Source organism: Lipotes vexillifer, unplaced genomic scaffold (genome assembly GCF_000442215.2).
Source record: "Lipotes vexillifer unplaced genomic scaffold, Lipotes_vexillifer_v1.1 scaffold272, whole genome shotgun sequence".
Lineage (NCBI taxonomy): Eukaryota > Metazoa > Chordata > Mammalia > Artiodactyla > Lipotidae > Lipotes > Lipotes vexillifer.
Window position 1 is genome coordinate 2,844,129 of NW_006772469.1, and position 14,976 is coordinate 2,859,104.

General features: G+C 37.6%; 1 protein-coding gene across 3 annotated transcripts in view; it reads right to left on the reverse strand.

The window, feature by feature from the left end:
• The window catches only part of CFAP299 (cilia and flagella associated protein 299), a 633,581-nt gene that overhangs the window by 602,538 nt on the left and 16,067 nt on the right, over positions 1–14,976 (reverse strand). For all 3 annotated transcript variants that reach the window (XM_007447561.1, XM_007447563.1, XM_007447562.1), the window contains exon 2: positions 12,066–12,196. In XM_007447561.1, coding sequence (XP_007447623.1) covers positions 12,066–12,196 — 131 coding nt within the window. The remainder of the gene's footprint in view (positions 1–12,065; positions 12,197–14,976) is intronic.

The window sequence follows — 14,976 nt, forward strand, 5'->3', positions numbered from 1 at the left end:
AGGCGCGAGAAAAGAAAAAAAAAAAAAAAAAAAAAAAAAAAATGGGGGATAAAGAAGGAAAACATTAAAATGTTTTCATTAAAGAGGAGCCTAGTAAGGACTCATGGAAATAGCATGCAATGGAAAGAAGAGCACAATCAGATAAACTCTGTGTTCTGGGGTCCTTAAATTAAAAAGGGACTGGGAAGCATGACATCAGCTTTGCTTTCTGAAACAAATACCTTCAATGTTCTTGGTATTTTTTAAAATTTTTATTGAAATATAGTTGATTTACAATGTTGTGTAAGTTTCAGGTGTACAGCAAAGTGATTCAGATATATATATATGAATATATAATTTTTTTTTACATTACAAGATATTGAGTATAGTTTCCTGTGCTATACCATAGGTCCTTGTTGGTTATCTATTTTATATACAGTAGTGTGCATATGTTAATCCCAAACTCCTAATTTATCTCTCCCCCACCTTTGGCAACCATCAGTTTGTTTTCTATGTCTGTGAGTCTATTTCTGTTTTGTAAATAAGTTCATTTGCATCGTTTTTTTAGATTCCACAAAAATATAAGTGATATCCTATGATATTTCTCTTTCTCTGTCTGACTTACTTCACTCAGTATGACAATCTCTAGGTCCATCCATGTTGCTACAAATGGCTTTATTCCATTGTTTTTTATGGCTGAGTAATATTCCACTGTTTGTGTGTGTGTGTGTGTGTGTGTGTGTGTGTCTATATATATATATATATATATATATACATAAAAAACACATCTTCTTTATCCATTCATCTGTCAACAGACATTTAGGTTGCTTCAATGTCTTGGCTATTGTAAATAGTGCTGCTATAAACATTGGGGTATATATACCTTTTCGAATGATGTTTTTCTCTGGATATATGCCCAGGAGTGGAACTGCAAGATTATATGGTAGCTCTATTTTCAGTTTTTTAAGGAACCTCCATACTTTTCTCCATAGTGGCTGTACCAATTTACATTCCCACCAACAATGTAGGAGGGTTTCTTTTTCCCCACACCCTCTTCAGCATTTATTATTTGTAGACTTTTTGATGTTGACCATTCTGACCAGTGTGAGGTGATACCTCATTGCAGTTCTGATTTGCATTTCTCTAATAATTAGTGATCTTTTCATGTGCCTCCTGGCCATCTGTATGTCTTCTTTGGATAAATGTCTTTTTAGATCTTCTTCCCATGTTTTGATTGGGTTGTTTGGTTTTGATATTGAGCTGTATGAGCTGTTTGTATATTTTGGAGATTAATTCCTTGTCAGTCACAGTGTTTGCAAATATTTTCTCCCACTCTGTAGGCTGGCTTTTTTTGTTTGTGATTTCCTTTGCTTTGCAAAAGTTTTTAAGTTTAGTTAGGGCCAGTTTGTTTATTTTTGTTTTTCTTTCCATTACTCCTAGAGTAATTTGTCTCCTAGAGACAAATCCAAAAAGATATTGCTGTGATTTATGTCAAAGGGTGTTCTGCCTATGTTTTCCTCTAAGAATTTTATAGTATTCAGTCTTACAGTTAGGTCTTTAATCCATTTTGAGTTTTTTTGTGTGTATGGTGTTAGAAAATGTTCTAATTTCATTCTTTTACATGTAGCTGTCCAGTTTTCCCAGCATACTTATTGAAGAGACTGTTTTTTCTTCATTGCCTCCTTTGTCATAGATTAATTGACCATAGGTGCATGGGTTTATCTCTGGGCTTTCGACCCTGTTCCATTGATCTATATTTCTGTTTTTGTGCCAGTACCATACTATTTTTATTACTGTAGCAATGTAGTATAGTCTGAAGTCAGGGAGCCTGGTTCCTCCAGCTCTGTTTTATTTTTTTCTCAAGATTACTTTGGCTATTTGGGGTCTTTTGTGTTTCTACACAAATTTAAAAATTTTTTGTTCTAGTTTTGTGAAAAATGCTATTGACAGTTTGATAGGGATTGTGCTGAATCTCTAGATTGCCTTGGGTAGTATAATCACTTTGACAATACTGATTCTTCCAATCCAAGAACATGGTATATCTTTCTATTTGTTTGTGTCATCTTTGATGTCTTTCATTAGCATCTTATAGTTTCAGAGGACAGGTCTTTTGCCTCCTTAGGTAGGTTTATTCCTAGGTATTTTATTCTTCTTGATGCAATGGTAAATAGGATTGTTTCCTTAATTTCTCTTTCTGACATTTTATTGTTAGTGTATAGAAATGCAACAGATTTCTGTATATTAATTTTGCATCCTGCAATTTTACTGAATTCATTGATGAGCTCTAGTAGTTTTCTGGTAGAGTCTTTAGGATTTTCTGTGTATAGTATCATGTCACCTGCAGTGACAGTTTTACTTCCTCTTCTTTTCCAATTTGGACTCCTTTTATTTATTTTTCTTCTCTAATTGCTGTGGCTAAGACTCCCAAAACTATGCTGAATAAAAGTGGAGAGAGAGTAGACATCCATGTCTTGTTCATAATCTTAGAGGAAATGCTTTCAGCTTTTCACTATTAAGTATGATGTTAGCTGTGAGCTTGTCATATATGGCCTTTACCATGTTGAGGTAGGTTCCCTCTATGCCCACTTTCTGGAGAGTTTTTATCATAAATGGATGTTGAATTTTATCAGAAGCTTTTTCTGCATCTACTGAGATGATCATATGGCTTTCATTCTTCAGTTTGTTAATGTGGTGTATCATACTGATTGATTTGCAGATATTGAACAATACTCACCTCTCTGAGGACAAAGAAATGCCAAGAAGAATCCTAACAAACAGGCCTTGCTAAGTTTCTCCCAGTTTACTATAATTACCTCATACTCCTTAACCTGTCATATTCCTTGATAACTGTCCACTTTTCATCAAACCTAGTATAAAATACTCAGGTCTGTTTCTTTAGGTCTTTATTTCCTCTTGAAGGATCCTGTATCATGTAAAACTTATATTAAATAAATTTGTATCCTTTTCTCCTGCTAATGTGTTTGTCAATTCAATTTTCAGATGCATCCAGGGACCCTAAGTGGGTCGAAGAAATTATTCCCTTCCCTACAGCTCTCAGAACCAGGAATATCTACACTTTTTGTCAATGGTTTTGTTGCTCCAGATGGACATAATGAATGATGTAATGTAAATATTTACCTCTTTGCATTATCTTCCCAAATCTGGCATACCTTTTGGGCACTAAGCTCAACCTCAGCTTCACTGCATTTCTTCCACCTTTACTTTTTCTTCTCTACCTTTTAAAGTCTTGTTGCTATGAGATATTCCTATTTCCCTTGTAAACTCATATTCATACCTCATATTCTTTTATAGAGATGCATATTTAGATGCTGATAGAAATAGGAAGGAATGGAATGAAGAGGGGACAGGAGGAAAGAGATGTTTTGAAAGCTGTTTCACAGATGTATGATCAGGCAGCATGGTATTAGAGAATGAAGAAAGTTGAGATTGAGCAATCAGGTAAGACATCGCAATAAAAGTCAATCTGAAGAAAACTTGGATTAGCAACGTGTAAGTAGAGTGAAAAATGTATGAACGTAGGAGCAAATCTGAACAAAGGAGTCAACAGAAATCCATTGTTAATTGCCTTTTAGAATTGCTCACAAGTAGACTTTGAAGATATTGTAAAATATAACGCCTATAGAGTTTTTTAAAAAATGGTACTACCAGCATTAAAAAATGGAATTTTTGTATGGGGAGTGGATCTGTAAGGGAACAATAATGAGACTTTTTTACTATTTTGTTATTGGTTTGACAACACAGTATTAAAACAAACATGGAGTTAAAAACCCAAGAAAGAAGTCAGGATTAGAGATCTGACACAGGAAAACTGGAAACATAAAAGTGGTTGATATGAAAATAGTGGAGTATTAAAAAGGGTGAAAAGAAAACAAAGAACTGTCCTTTGGGAGAGATCCAAATTAGTGAGAAGGAAGAAGATACAGCAAAGATAGTGGACAACAGCAAACAGAAGAAAATGGGAGGTTAAAGGTAATAAAATTCAAAGGGAACATTTCAAGAAATGGATAATTCCAAATTTCTGTTAAAGGCATCAGCAGACATCAACCAAGCAAAGTGAATCTGAGAAGAAATCCTTGAATTTGCCTACAAAGGGACTATGAATGAGTATTGAATGAATCAACACAATTTAAACCAAGAGCTAAATTAAGAACACAAAAGAAACAAATCTAAATAATATTCTGAGGAAAAGGGCTAAAACATTTTTAAACATGTGAATTTCATTTGCTTTTGATTAATCATTAGCTGAACTGTTATCAATATTGGATTTTATCTACATAGTTTTCTCTGTGACTATTTTTAGATTTATTTTAAGCTCAAATAGGCTAAGATCTATAAATGTGGCAATGTTAACAACTTGCCAAATACAAAAATAATCAATTCATCTAAGCAATGGGTCCATTTACTCTCTGAGGTAGAATTAATTGCACTTATGAGCACGTTCATATAAGTACTCAACTAAAGAATAATATGGATATACCTGTAGACAGACAGATAGATAGATAGATAGATAGATACAGATAATATGATGTTCCTTGGAAATATTAACACCATCTGTAATTGCTTGCTTGTTGCAGAGAAAGGGAGGGAGGGAGAGAGAAAGAGAAGGAAAAAAGGGGTGAAAGAGAGGCAGAGGGAAGGAGGGAGGAAAGGGGGAAAAATTCAGTGTGTAATCTCAGTAATGTTACAATATCCAACTAGTTGAGAGTGAGCATTTACCAGTACCATATATTGCAAACTCAGAAGTGGAGCTAAACCTCAAGAATCCAGGGACTTGTAATTATTATAAAGACCAACAAGCTCAGAGTCAAGGACCCTAACCTTGAAAGTCATGAAGTTGGTTTATTGAACACAACATCCCTTGAGGTAAAATAGATAGGCGGTCAACAAAGGTACTACTCAATCTGTATCACAACAAGAAATCAAAGTTAATTATCTGAGGTTGAAGGCAGCCATCACAATAGAAAGTCAGGATGTGTTGCCTAGTATCTCTACCTGATCCAGTTCTCAGACTAGGAACCTGCTGACTAAAGAAGTTACCCTGTGCTAGAGGAATAGACCTGTAACACTATATCAAGTATCCATTGCAATGATTCCCTCTGTTCTTCCCCTAAGGGATCTTTAACCATTTACTTAAATGAGTAGACACTAAGGAAAGGAGAATAGCCAGATAGTTGATAGAGTATTGGGTGAAGAGTCATAGCTGAGATTGGTATCTGGAGATCCAAAGCAACATCATGGTCCCACTATTAGAGTGAAGGCATAGGAGGGTAAGATAACACATGGAATCCTGGCCAAGGGTTGGTTTATAATAGGTCCACTGTGTCCATGGATCCACCCAGGGATCATTGATCCGGAATATCTGCAATGATCTTATTCCCAAATCAGGTCACATGCTAGGGTACTGGCGATTAGGATTTCAACATACCTTTGCTGAAGAACACATTTCAACCCATAAAATTCAAGAATGGCCTTAAATTACAGTAGGGAAGAAAGACTTTCCCAAATGGGCAGAACTTCAGGTGACACATCTGATCATCCACTTTGTGTAGAAGGATAAGGAAAAAGAAATGTCCCAAAGATTACAAGTGACTCATAAGCAATGGTGAATGGGCTGGCTGGCTGGGCAGGAAACTGTGAAGAAAAAAGGTGGAGACTAGGAATGTCTGAGTCACATGGATGGACATAGGGGAATGAGTACAAGTGTGAAGATTTTCATAACACCCATCAGAAATGATGCACTAAACAACCCAAAAAGACAAAAGGGCTCAGCCAGTCGATGTCAGCCAGCCTTGTCAGTAGTCTTCTCAATACTGGCATGATGGACACATGAACAAAGTAGAGCAGATGAAGGTCATCCAAGGACTCAACAGCAATGACTCCCACTTACCAAGGCCAATCTAGCTACTTCTACTTCTCCATGCCCAATTTTCCAGCAACAGAGACCAATGTTGAGCCCCTGGTAGGTCATTATTCCTCAAGGAGAACAATGGACTCAATTTGACTACACTGGGTCCTTTTTATAAACCAAGAAGGGACAACAGTTCATTCCCACAGGAATACCTACCTATTCCAGATATGAGTGTGCCTTTTCTGCCTCCTTGGTCTTAGTTGGCCCCACTGTCTGGGTGCTTACAAAATGCCTGATCCACAGGCATGGAATCCAACACAGCATAGCACCCCAACCAGGGAACCCGCTATATAACAAAAAAGGTGTGGGAGAGAGCTCATGACCATGGGATCTTCTGGCCATATCACACAGTGCCCCATCAGAAGCTGTCAGCCTGAAAGTGTTGGAATGGTCCACTTAAGGCACAGCTGAATCACCAGCTTAGAGGCAATATTGTTCAAGGACACGGTGCCATCTTTTAGAACACTCTCACCAGGGAAAACAGCAAGTGTCTCACTGAACTACAAACTATGGCTGCCACGTGAGCACTCTGAGCGTCTTGTGCCCAGGGAACAGCAGGCAAGACAGAGAGACACTATCTTGTGAAGAGTAATTGCTGCTGATCAGCAAGAGAGATAGGACTGTTGTTACAGAATGGGGGTAGAGAGTAACAAGTGACAAACTCGAATGGCCCACCTAGCTACCTCTTGGTACTCCCTTATAGAATTTTAAATGAGAATGAGAAATGCAACAACCCCAGCCTAAGGACAGTAGGATTACCAGGGCCTCCACCATCTTATGATTGAGACTCAGAGAGGTGACAGCTGAAGCCAGAGGATTTAGGATGGATAATGGAAGAAAGAGATGATGAGAACCACCTCTGGCCTCCAGACCAACAGCAGTGTTGGGGACTAACTTTCCTCTTCTGAGTATCCTGCCCAGGAGGAAGGCCCTCGGTGCTCTGGAAGAACTGCTCCCTGCATGCACAAAATGGATCTGTATGTCACAAGGGGCGAACTGTGGCACGTATGTGGACACATCACTCAGATACCCCTTGGAGAAAGGCCTCTCTGCCTGGCTGTGAGGAGTTGTTGAGCTGACAGCCTCCAGCTGTGAACCTTTCCAGGGTCTGCATCAGTTTCAAGCTGAGATCATACTTTTGGGGGCAGCCCTCAGGCAATGACTGGGCACAGAAGAGGTACCAGGGCCTGAACATTTCACCCAATGTGGGACTTCTTTAATGGACAACCTTTACCCTGGAGCTTTCCACTGTGCTGGGAGAGTCTCTGTAACTTTGGCATCAAGATTCTGACCCTGCTTAGTCCTGTTTTCCTCACTTTTCCTTTCACAGGTGTTACGTCCCCATCAAACCTTCTGCACTCTTAACCCTCACTGTCTGCTTCCTGGAGCAGCTAGTCTGTGACAAGCCACAACTCCATATTTTTTGTTTAAGAGCTATAAAGTGTTATCAGAATAACTTTTAAAACATAAACTATTTGAAACAAAGCAAAAAGTTGAAACCATTTCACAGAAGTCAGATTTTATCTAGCAGAACATTTTAAACTTACAGAAATTCATTTAATTCACTAGCATATGGTATTCCCTTTTGATCATAAAGTGAATGGAGTAAAGTCATTTTACATGAAACAAATTTTGGCCTTTTATCCAACTTCATCTTCATAAAATTAAAAGAGCATGTTATCAATTAATAGATACTTCCAACTCCTATTTTTAAAAACAAATTGAAGAAGAATACTCCAATCACACCAGAAATAGTTGACAGTTGATAAACTGACTAGATTGGCTAGAATAAAAAAGGTTGGGGACTGGTCCAACTTTTAAAATTTAGTCCCAGATGTACCAGAGGATGAAAGGACACAAGAGCCTTCTCCTTAATCACCACAGATACCCTCTTCATTTCAGCAAAAGAGATCACAGGGATCCCTATATATTCAGCATCTGAGACTCCTGTCAAGCTCACTTTACAAGAATTCCCAAAGGCTCATCACAAAGTCTCTTGAGAAGATAGCAACAACCAAGCAGTATAATTATCAGTTCACCAGGGCTGCCATTTATTCCATCTATGTTTCAGATTCTGTGTTTCAGTAAAATAAGGTGATTATCTCAGAAGCAGTTTTAAGAAGAGCTAATTCATCTCCTAAAAAGATAAGCTGACCCAAAGTGAAGAGGCCAATGGTCTTACAAGCTCATCCAGGAAAGTGTTCCACCTGAGAGATGACTCAGTTATAACTACTAACTAGATCCCAAGAACCCAATATTCAACTTCTGTGCAGTCAAAGTCTATCTCTCCATCACCCACAGAAATCAACTGAACTTCTCACTACAAATAGAAATTCTCCAGGACTTATGATAGGCGCTACCTCAGTAACCACCAGCTAAACTTATCCCATCCCTTCTTTCCAAACTTTATAGTCTCTGCCTTGTGGCTACTAAACCCAGCTGGCATGAATCTCAGGGTAAGAGAGATGAGAGATGCTGTTTACATGATAGTGAAGCAGAGATGGCTTTGAAGCAAAGCTTGAAGAAGCTAGGAAAATGCAGAACCCTCCTACCACCACCATTGCCACCACCACCAATCCAGTACATGTGGAAATGAGTGGCCTCTAGCTGGCACAACTTTAGGGGGGGAAAAAGTCTTAGCAAGGGAATAGGCACAAGTTAAAACAAAGAGGTAGAGAGAATGATTTGTGAAGAAGAAAAATTTATCATAGAATTGAGGCAAAGTAAATGTGTCCATCTTCATACCCTTGTTTGCCTGCTTGGCTCCTACTTATCCTTTAAAGGTAAATTTAGCAGTCATGCCTTAAGAAGAGCCTTTCCTGTTCTCCACATCCTTCAAATCTTGACTTAGTACTTACTACTTTAGGGTGTTGCCACAACACCTATGATAGCATATGTTATCTTCCGTTGTAACTGCCTTTTTTAATTGAGATATAATTCACATACCATAAAACTCAAACTTTTAAGGTATACAATTCAATGGCTCTTAGTATAGTTACAAAGTTGTGCAGTCATCACCAATATTTAATTCCAGAACATTCTATCACCTCAGAAAGAAACTCCATACCCATTAGCAATCATTCTTCTTTCACTCTTCCTTCCAGCCCTTGGCCACCACAAATCTACTTTCTGTTCCTATGGATTTACCTATTCCGAACATTTTATATAAATGGGACTATACAATTTACAATCTTTTTGTCTGCCTTCTTTTGCTAAGCCTAATGTTTTCAAGGTTTACCCATGTTGTAGCAGGTAAGAGTACTTCACTCCTTTGTATGACTAAATAATATTCCATTTTATCTATGTACCACATTTTTTAATCCATTCATCAGTTGGTGGACATTTGGGTTGTTGCTTCTTTATGGCTACTATGAATAACGTTTCTAGGAACACTGGTTTTTAAGTGGACGTCTGTTTTCAATTCCCTTGGATATACATCTAAGAGTGGAATTATTGGGTCATATGGTAACTCTATGTTTAACTATTTGAAGAATTGCCAAACTATTTTCCATTGTATACTCCCACCAGCAAGGTAACTGTCTTTCATTTACCTAACCCTCAAATTTCTTGAGGTCAGGGACTAAGTCTTATGTTCTATTGTATCCCCAGCACCTAGCATAGTGCCTAATGGAGTATGGTTGTCTATGAGTATTTGTGAAGTGAATGACTAAATAAAGGGTCAAAATAATTTTTTGTACTTTATGCCTTCTTCTGGGAAAATACTTATCAAAATACCCCCTCCCAATATCTTTAACCAGACTCTTTTTATCTATGAAACTATTCTAAGTAAGTGACATACTCTTAGGTGCCACCACTTCTTGAAACGGGTGCTCTATGATTGCTAGTGAAGAGGATTGTGATCTACTTGGGGCTGCTCACCCACACATTAGAGAATTTAAGATAATCTGATAGTAGAATCACGTGTTTCCAAGTTGGTACCAGTTGGCGGGCAGTCACATGTTCATGCATATTTTCAAAGTGATCCTCAAGCAAATATAGGCACAGGACATATTTGGTGTCCACACTCTGCTGGCCCTGCTGCCAATAACACTACAATGGACCTGGCAGGGAAGGAAAGAGGAAACATATGGGGCCCATCCCACTACAAAGGCAGATGAGAAGATGCGCAGATGAAAAGGCTTTCCGATTCTAGCAGCTCTGTGTGGGGATTAGTCTCCCAAGACTGGCACTTAAGTAGTCTGATGACTTCCAGCTCTAGCCAGTTAAAGAGACTATCGATAGAATAAATACTCATTTTGAGCCAAACACAAAATGGACATGTACATGGATAGAATTTATACTGTAAACATGACCAACTCCTCTTGATATAAAATAGGATACATCTCTAATGAAATATGAATATACATTAATTCCTTACAAAATCTCACAAAAATCTCTATACTTCTGCTCCTGACTGATAAATATTTATTGATTAAAAACAGAAAGAGAGGGCCTCCCTGGTGGCGCAGTGGTTGAGAGTCCGCCTGCCGATGCAGGGGATACGGGTTCGTGCCCCGGTCTGGGAGGATCCCACATGCCGCGGGGCGGCTGGGCCCGTGAGCCATGGCCGCTGAGCTTGCGCTTCCGGCAACGGGAAAGGCCACGACAGTGAGAGGCCCACATATCGCAAAAAAAAAAAAAATCACATGTACACATATATTTTGCATCATTTCAATTTTCTACGAATAGAAGCCAAGTATACTTGTGTTGCATAAACGAGTGAAGTTTTATATAAATTTACCTTTGGTAAGAAGAATGGCCCCTTCAAAGATCCCTATGCCTAATCCTATTAGTATGTTAGGAAGGGACTTTGCAGATGTAATGAAGGTTATAGACCTTAAAATAGGGAGATTATCCTAGATTATCTGGATGGACCCAGTGTGATCACATGAGCCCTCAGAAGGAGAGATCTTTCTATGGCTGGAGTCAGGGAAGACTTGCATAAGAAGTCAGAGAGATTTAAAGGTTGACAGGATCTTGACCCATTCTTGCTGGCGGGCAGCCACATGGAAAGCATGAGAAGGAATGTGGGCAGCCTACAGGAGCAAAGAGGAGTCCCCAGATTGACGGGTGACAGGGAAATGAGACCTCAGTCCTATAATCACAAGGAAATGAATTTGGCCTGAATGAGGGTGGAAGCAGACTCATCCACAGAGCGTCCAGAAAAGAACTCAGTCCAGCCAACACCAGGATTTTAACTTTGTGATATATGTAGCAGAGAATCCAGCTGAGCCACTGTACTCTGATTTCTGACCTACAGAACTACGAATAAATATGTTTGTGTCGTGTTCAGCGACTACATTTGTGGTAATGTGTTATGACAGCAATAGAAAACTAGTATATTACTGAATGTTACTGTATTAAATGACAATATTCTAGGGTTCTGAAATATAAGAACCTAGAACAATCAATTAAAATTGCACATTCCCAGAACCAATTCACATTCCACTACCAAATGTTATTTTTATAATAAATACATGGGAGACTTCTACTCATAATTACTGGGTACTTTTCAAAAATGTTATCTAAGAATAATATACCAATTTCTAAGTAATTTTTCTCACCAACATTTAAAGCTTTAGCAATCATTTTTAAAAAGTAAATAGATAATTACTTTGCCAAGTCTTTTTCAGATTGTCTTAGTTTGATACGTTTCACTTTAGGTGTACATCTCTTTCCTAACATACTTTATTAGATTCATGTTTTATATAACCACATATGAGTCATATTAACAAAAGCCAGTGATCGTTTAAATAGAGTTCAATGAATCAATGTCTACAAAACTGTGAGAACATAAATGAAGCCAAAGATTTACAGGCCTCAAAAGTACAAAGAACTCTAAGGCAAAAGTCACTCATACTTTTACTATATAAATATGTAAAGCCAATAACATTGAGCTATGTGTAAACAGGACTTTATTGGTATGATGGCCATATTTTGGTATTTATATTTTTAAATTTGTAGCTCACAGTTTCATGTGGCTTTATCGCAATATCACAGTTCCTCCAGTTCCTGATCTGCAGAACAAATGCTTAGAATATTCCAAGTTCTACCTGCTCCAACCAATGTTTCTAAATTACAACAATGCCAACAAAATTGGATTTTTCCAGAGACTCTACAATATAATATAAAATCCATTTGGAACATGGACACTTACTTTTTCTGAGTTCTTTCAGCCAACCTTGCAATCTCTATAGCTGCCTTCCTTGCTTCAAAATCTTCCCTTTTCACCACCTCTCCAGTCCCGCGGTAGCCTAGCTCCACCAACTGGCGGGCCAGGTCTTCATCCTAAAAAGAAAATCAATTGTTACATTTGTGGATTAATGAGACATCTTATTTTATCCAATGTATACTGAATAATTGTTTTAAATGAAAAATCAAATGGAATATTTAAATATGAGACAAGATCTGTTAGATCGAAAAGTTAGAATTCTTTCTAATAATTGTTTTATAAACATCTGATTTGTCATCTCTTTCCCAAAGATGTAAGATGAAAAAATAATAATAATAACATCAAGCACTAAATTTTCTCAAAGGGATTGCAGGACAAAAGTCTGTAATGTTTTTTTTGTTGTTGTTGCTGTTGTTGTTTTTTGCGGTACGCGGGCCTCTCACTGTTGTGGCCTGTCCTGTTGCAGAGCACAGGCTCCGGACGCGCAGGCTCAGCAGCCATGGCTCACGGGCCCAGCCGCTCCAGGGCATGTGGGATCTTCCCGGACCGGGGCATGAACCCGTGTACCCTGCATGGGCAGGCGGACTCTCAACCACTGCGCCACCAGGGAAGCCCTGTAATGTTTTTAATCAATTTATGAGAACAGCTGTAGGTAATAAAGTATCTTTAAAACAATAAAACTATAGACAATAGTATTTATACAAGAAAGACTTTTTAAAAACCAACTGCACAAAAAGAAAATTGGGTTGCTTTCAGCAAGTTCAACATTTCAGAGACTTACTTCCTTGAAGTCAATTAACTGATGAGACAGAGCATTATAACTTCAAATACAAAACAAAGGGCAGATGAATTTCCTATGTGAGTAGAAAGATACTGTTTCCATATAATGTTGGTACCAATGAAAGCAGAGAAGTAGAAACCCAAGAAGATGACAAGAAGCTTCAAACTGAAAAATAAATTTCCCCACAGTCCTTTAGACCTTTTATATTTCAGTTACTTTAAGAACTGTCACACACATTTTTGTCACTTGCATAGCATATTCAAAAAAGAGCATTTCCCCAAAACTTGAATAGGTGACATTTTACTTGAAGTTACTAATATAAAGGCTTATGTATTACATAAAAATATGTATATTAACATATTACATTATCCTTACATTAAACATGAAATGTCTGAAATATAGAGAAAACAGCATATATTTTATTGTTACAGACCCTTACTTACTACATCACTGCTAAATGCAAGAACTGTTTAACAGAATTAAATAAGAAAACTTAAGATTCGTGGTTAATGATTTCTATACAACCCATGGTGGCTATTTTAAAGTTCCAACTGTTCTAACAAAAAAAATTTAGACACCATCAACCTAGAAAACTTTGCTACTTTGCTTTGCTAAATACTAAAAGCAAATGCTGAACTCTGTGTAGCAACATGGATACATTTGCCAAGTTAAGGCAAAGCACCAGGCTCTGCACAAGGGCGCTTTGCCTTCTTTCTGACTTGTTCCCCTGCTCACTATACTTGCTATCCCAAGTTGCTTTAGTGCGAACAACAAAACTGAGCAAATGCCTCCACCTAGTGGAGTTAATATTTAAATGAAAAAGCGATGCAGATTTCGGGTTTGATTTACAAAAGTGGAATGATTTTCTTAAATACATTACTTAAAAGTGAGCTTACGGGAAGAACTCGCAGTGAGCTCTGCTGAGACTGTGGGGTTCTTCTAGTGAAATATAAGTTGCTTGTGGTCAACAGAGTATTTTACATAATAGAGGCCATTAAAAAGTTGCTGTACTAACTTTGCATATGGAATGCATTATGCATTCCTGTGTGCCTTACCTGAGCCACACAGAATCACTTGGATAGTTCTGCACTCACTGACACTCATGTATATTGCAACAAATGACAAGATCAAGTACAAAGTTGAAGCTGTTGCCCCACTTAACCATTACCATGTTTTAACTGGTGGAATTACAAGCCATCTATCTCTCTACTGTAAATGGTCAATAATCTTTAAAGAATTATCTTTAAAGAAACTGAGAAATAAAAGACTTTTATTTATTCACATATTTAGCATTTCTGGTGATTTTCATTCCTTTGTGTAGACCTAAGTTTCCTACGAATATATGATTTTCCTTCTACCTAAAAAACTTTTAACAATTCTTATAGTAAAGGTCTTCTAACAACAAAAGTATCGTGGCTTTTGTTTTACTGAAAAAAATATTGATTTCACCTTAATTTTTTTCTTCCAGTTTTATTGAGATATAATTGACTTATAGACATCATGAAATGATTACCTTAGTAAGTTTAGTGAACGTCTATCATCTCATATAGGTACAAAATTAAAGAAATAGAAAAATATATATTTTTCCCCTTGGGATGAGAACTCTTAGGATTTACTTTCATATATAACACAGCAGTGTTAATTATATTTATCATGCTGTACATTAGATCCCTAGTACTTATTTCTCTTATAATTGGCAGTTCAATACCTTTTCACTGCCTTCATTCAATTCCCCCTCCCTCCACACCCCAACCTCTGGTAACCACAAATCTGATGTTTTTCTATGAGTATGTTTGTTTGTTTGTTTTTGAAGTATAATTGACCTACAACACTAAGTTAGGTCCTATCACACAACAGTGATTCGATATTTCTATACATTGCAAGATGATCACCGTGATATCTAGTTAACAAATATGTCACCATACAAAGATATTAGTTATTGACTATATTCCCCACACTGTACATTTCATACCTGTGACTCATTTACTTCTGTGCAACTGGAAGTTTGTACCTCTTAATCTCCCTCACCTGTTTCTCTCCTCTCCCCAATTCCCTCCCCTTTGGCAACCACCGGTTTGTTCTCTGTATCTCTGACTCTATTTCTGCTTTGTTATA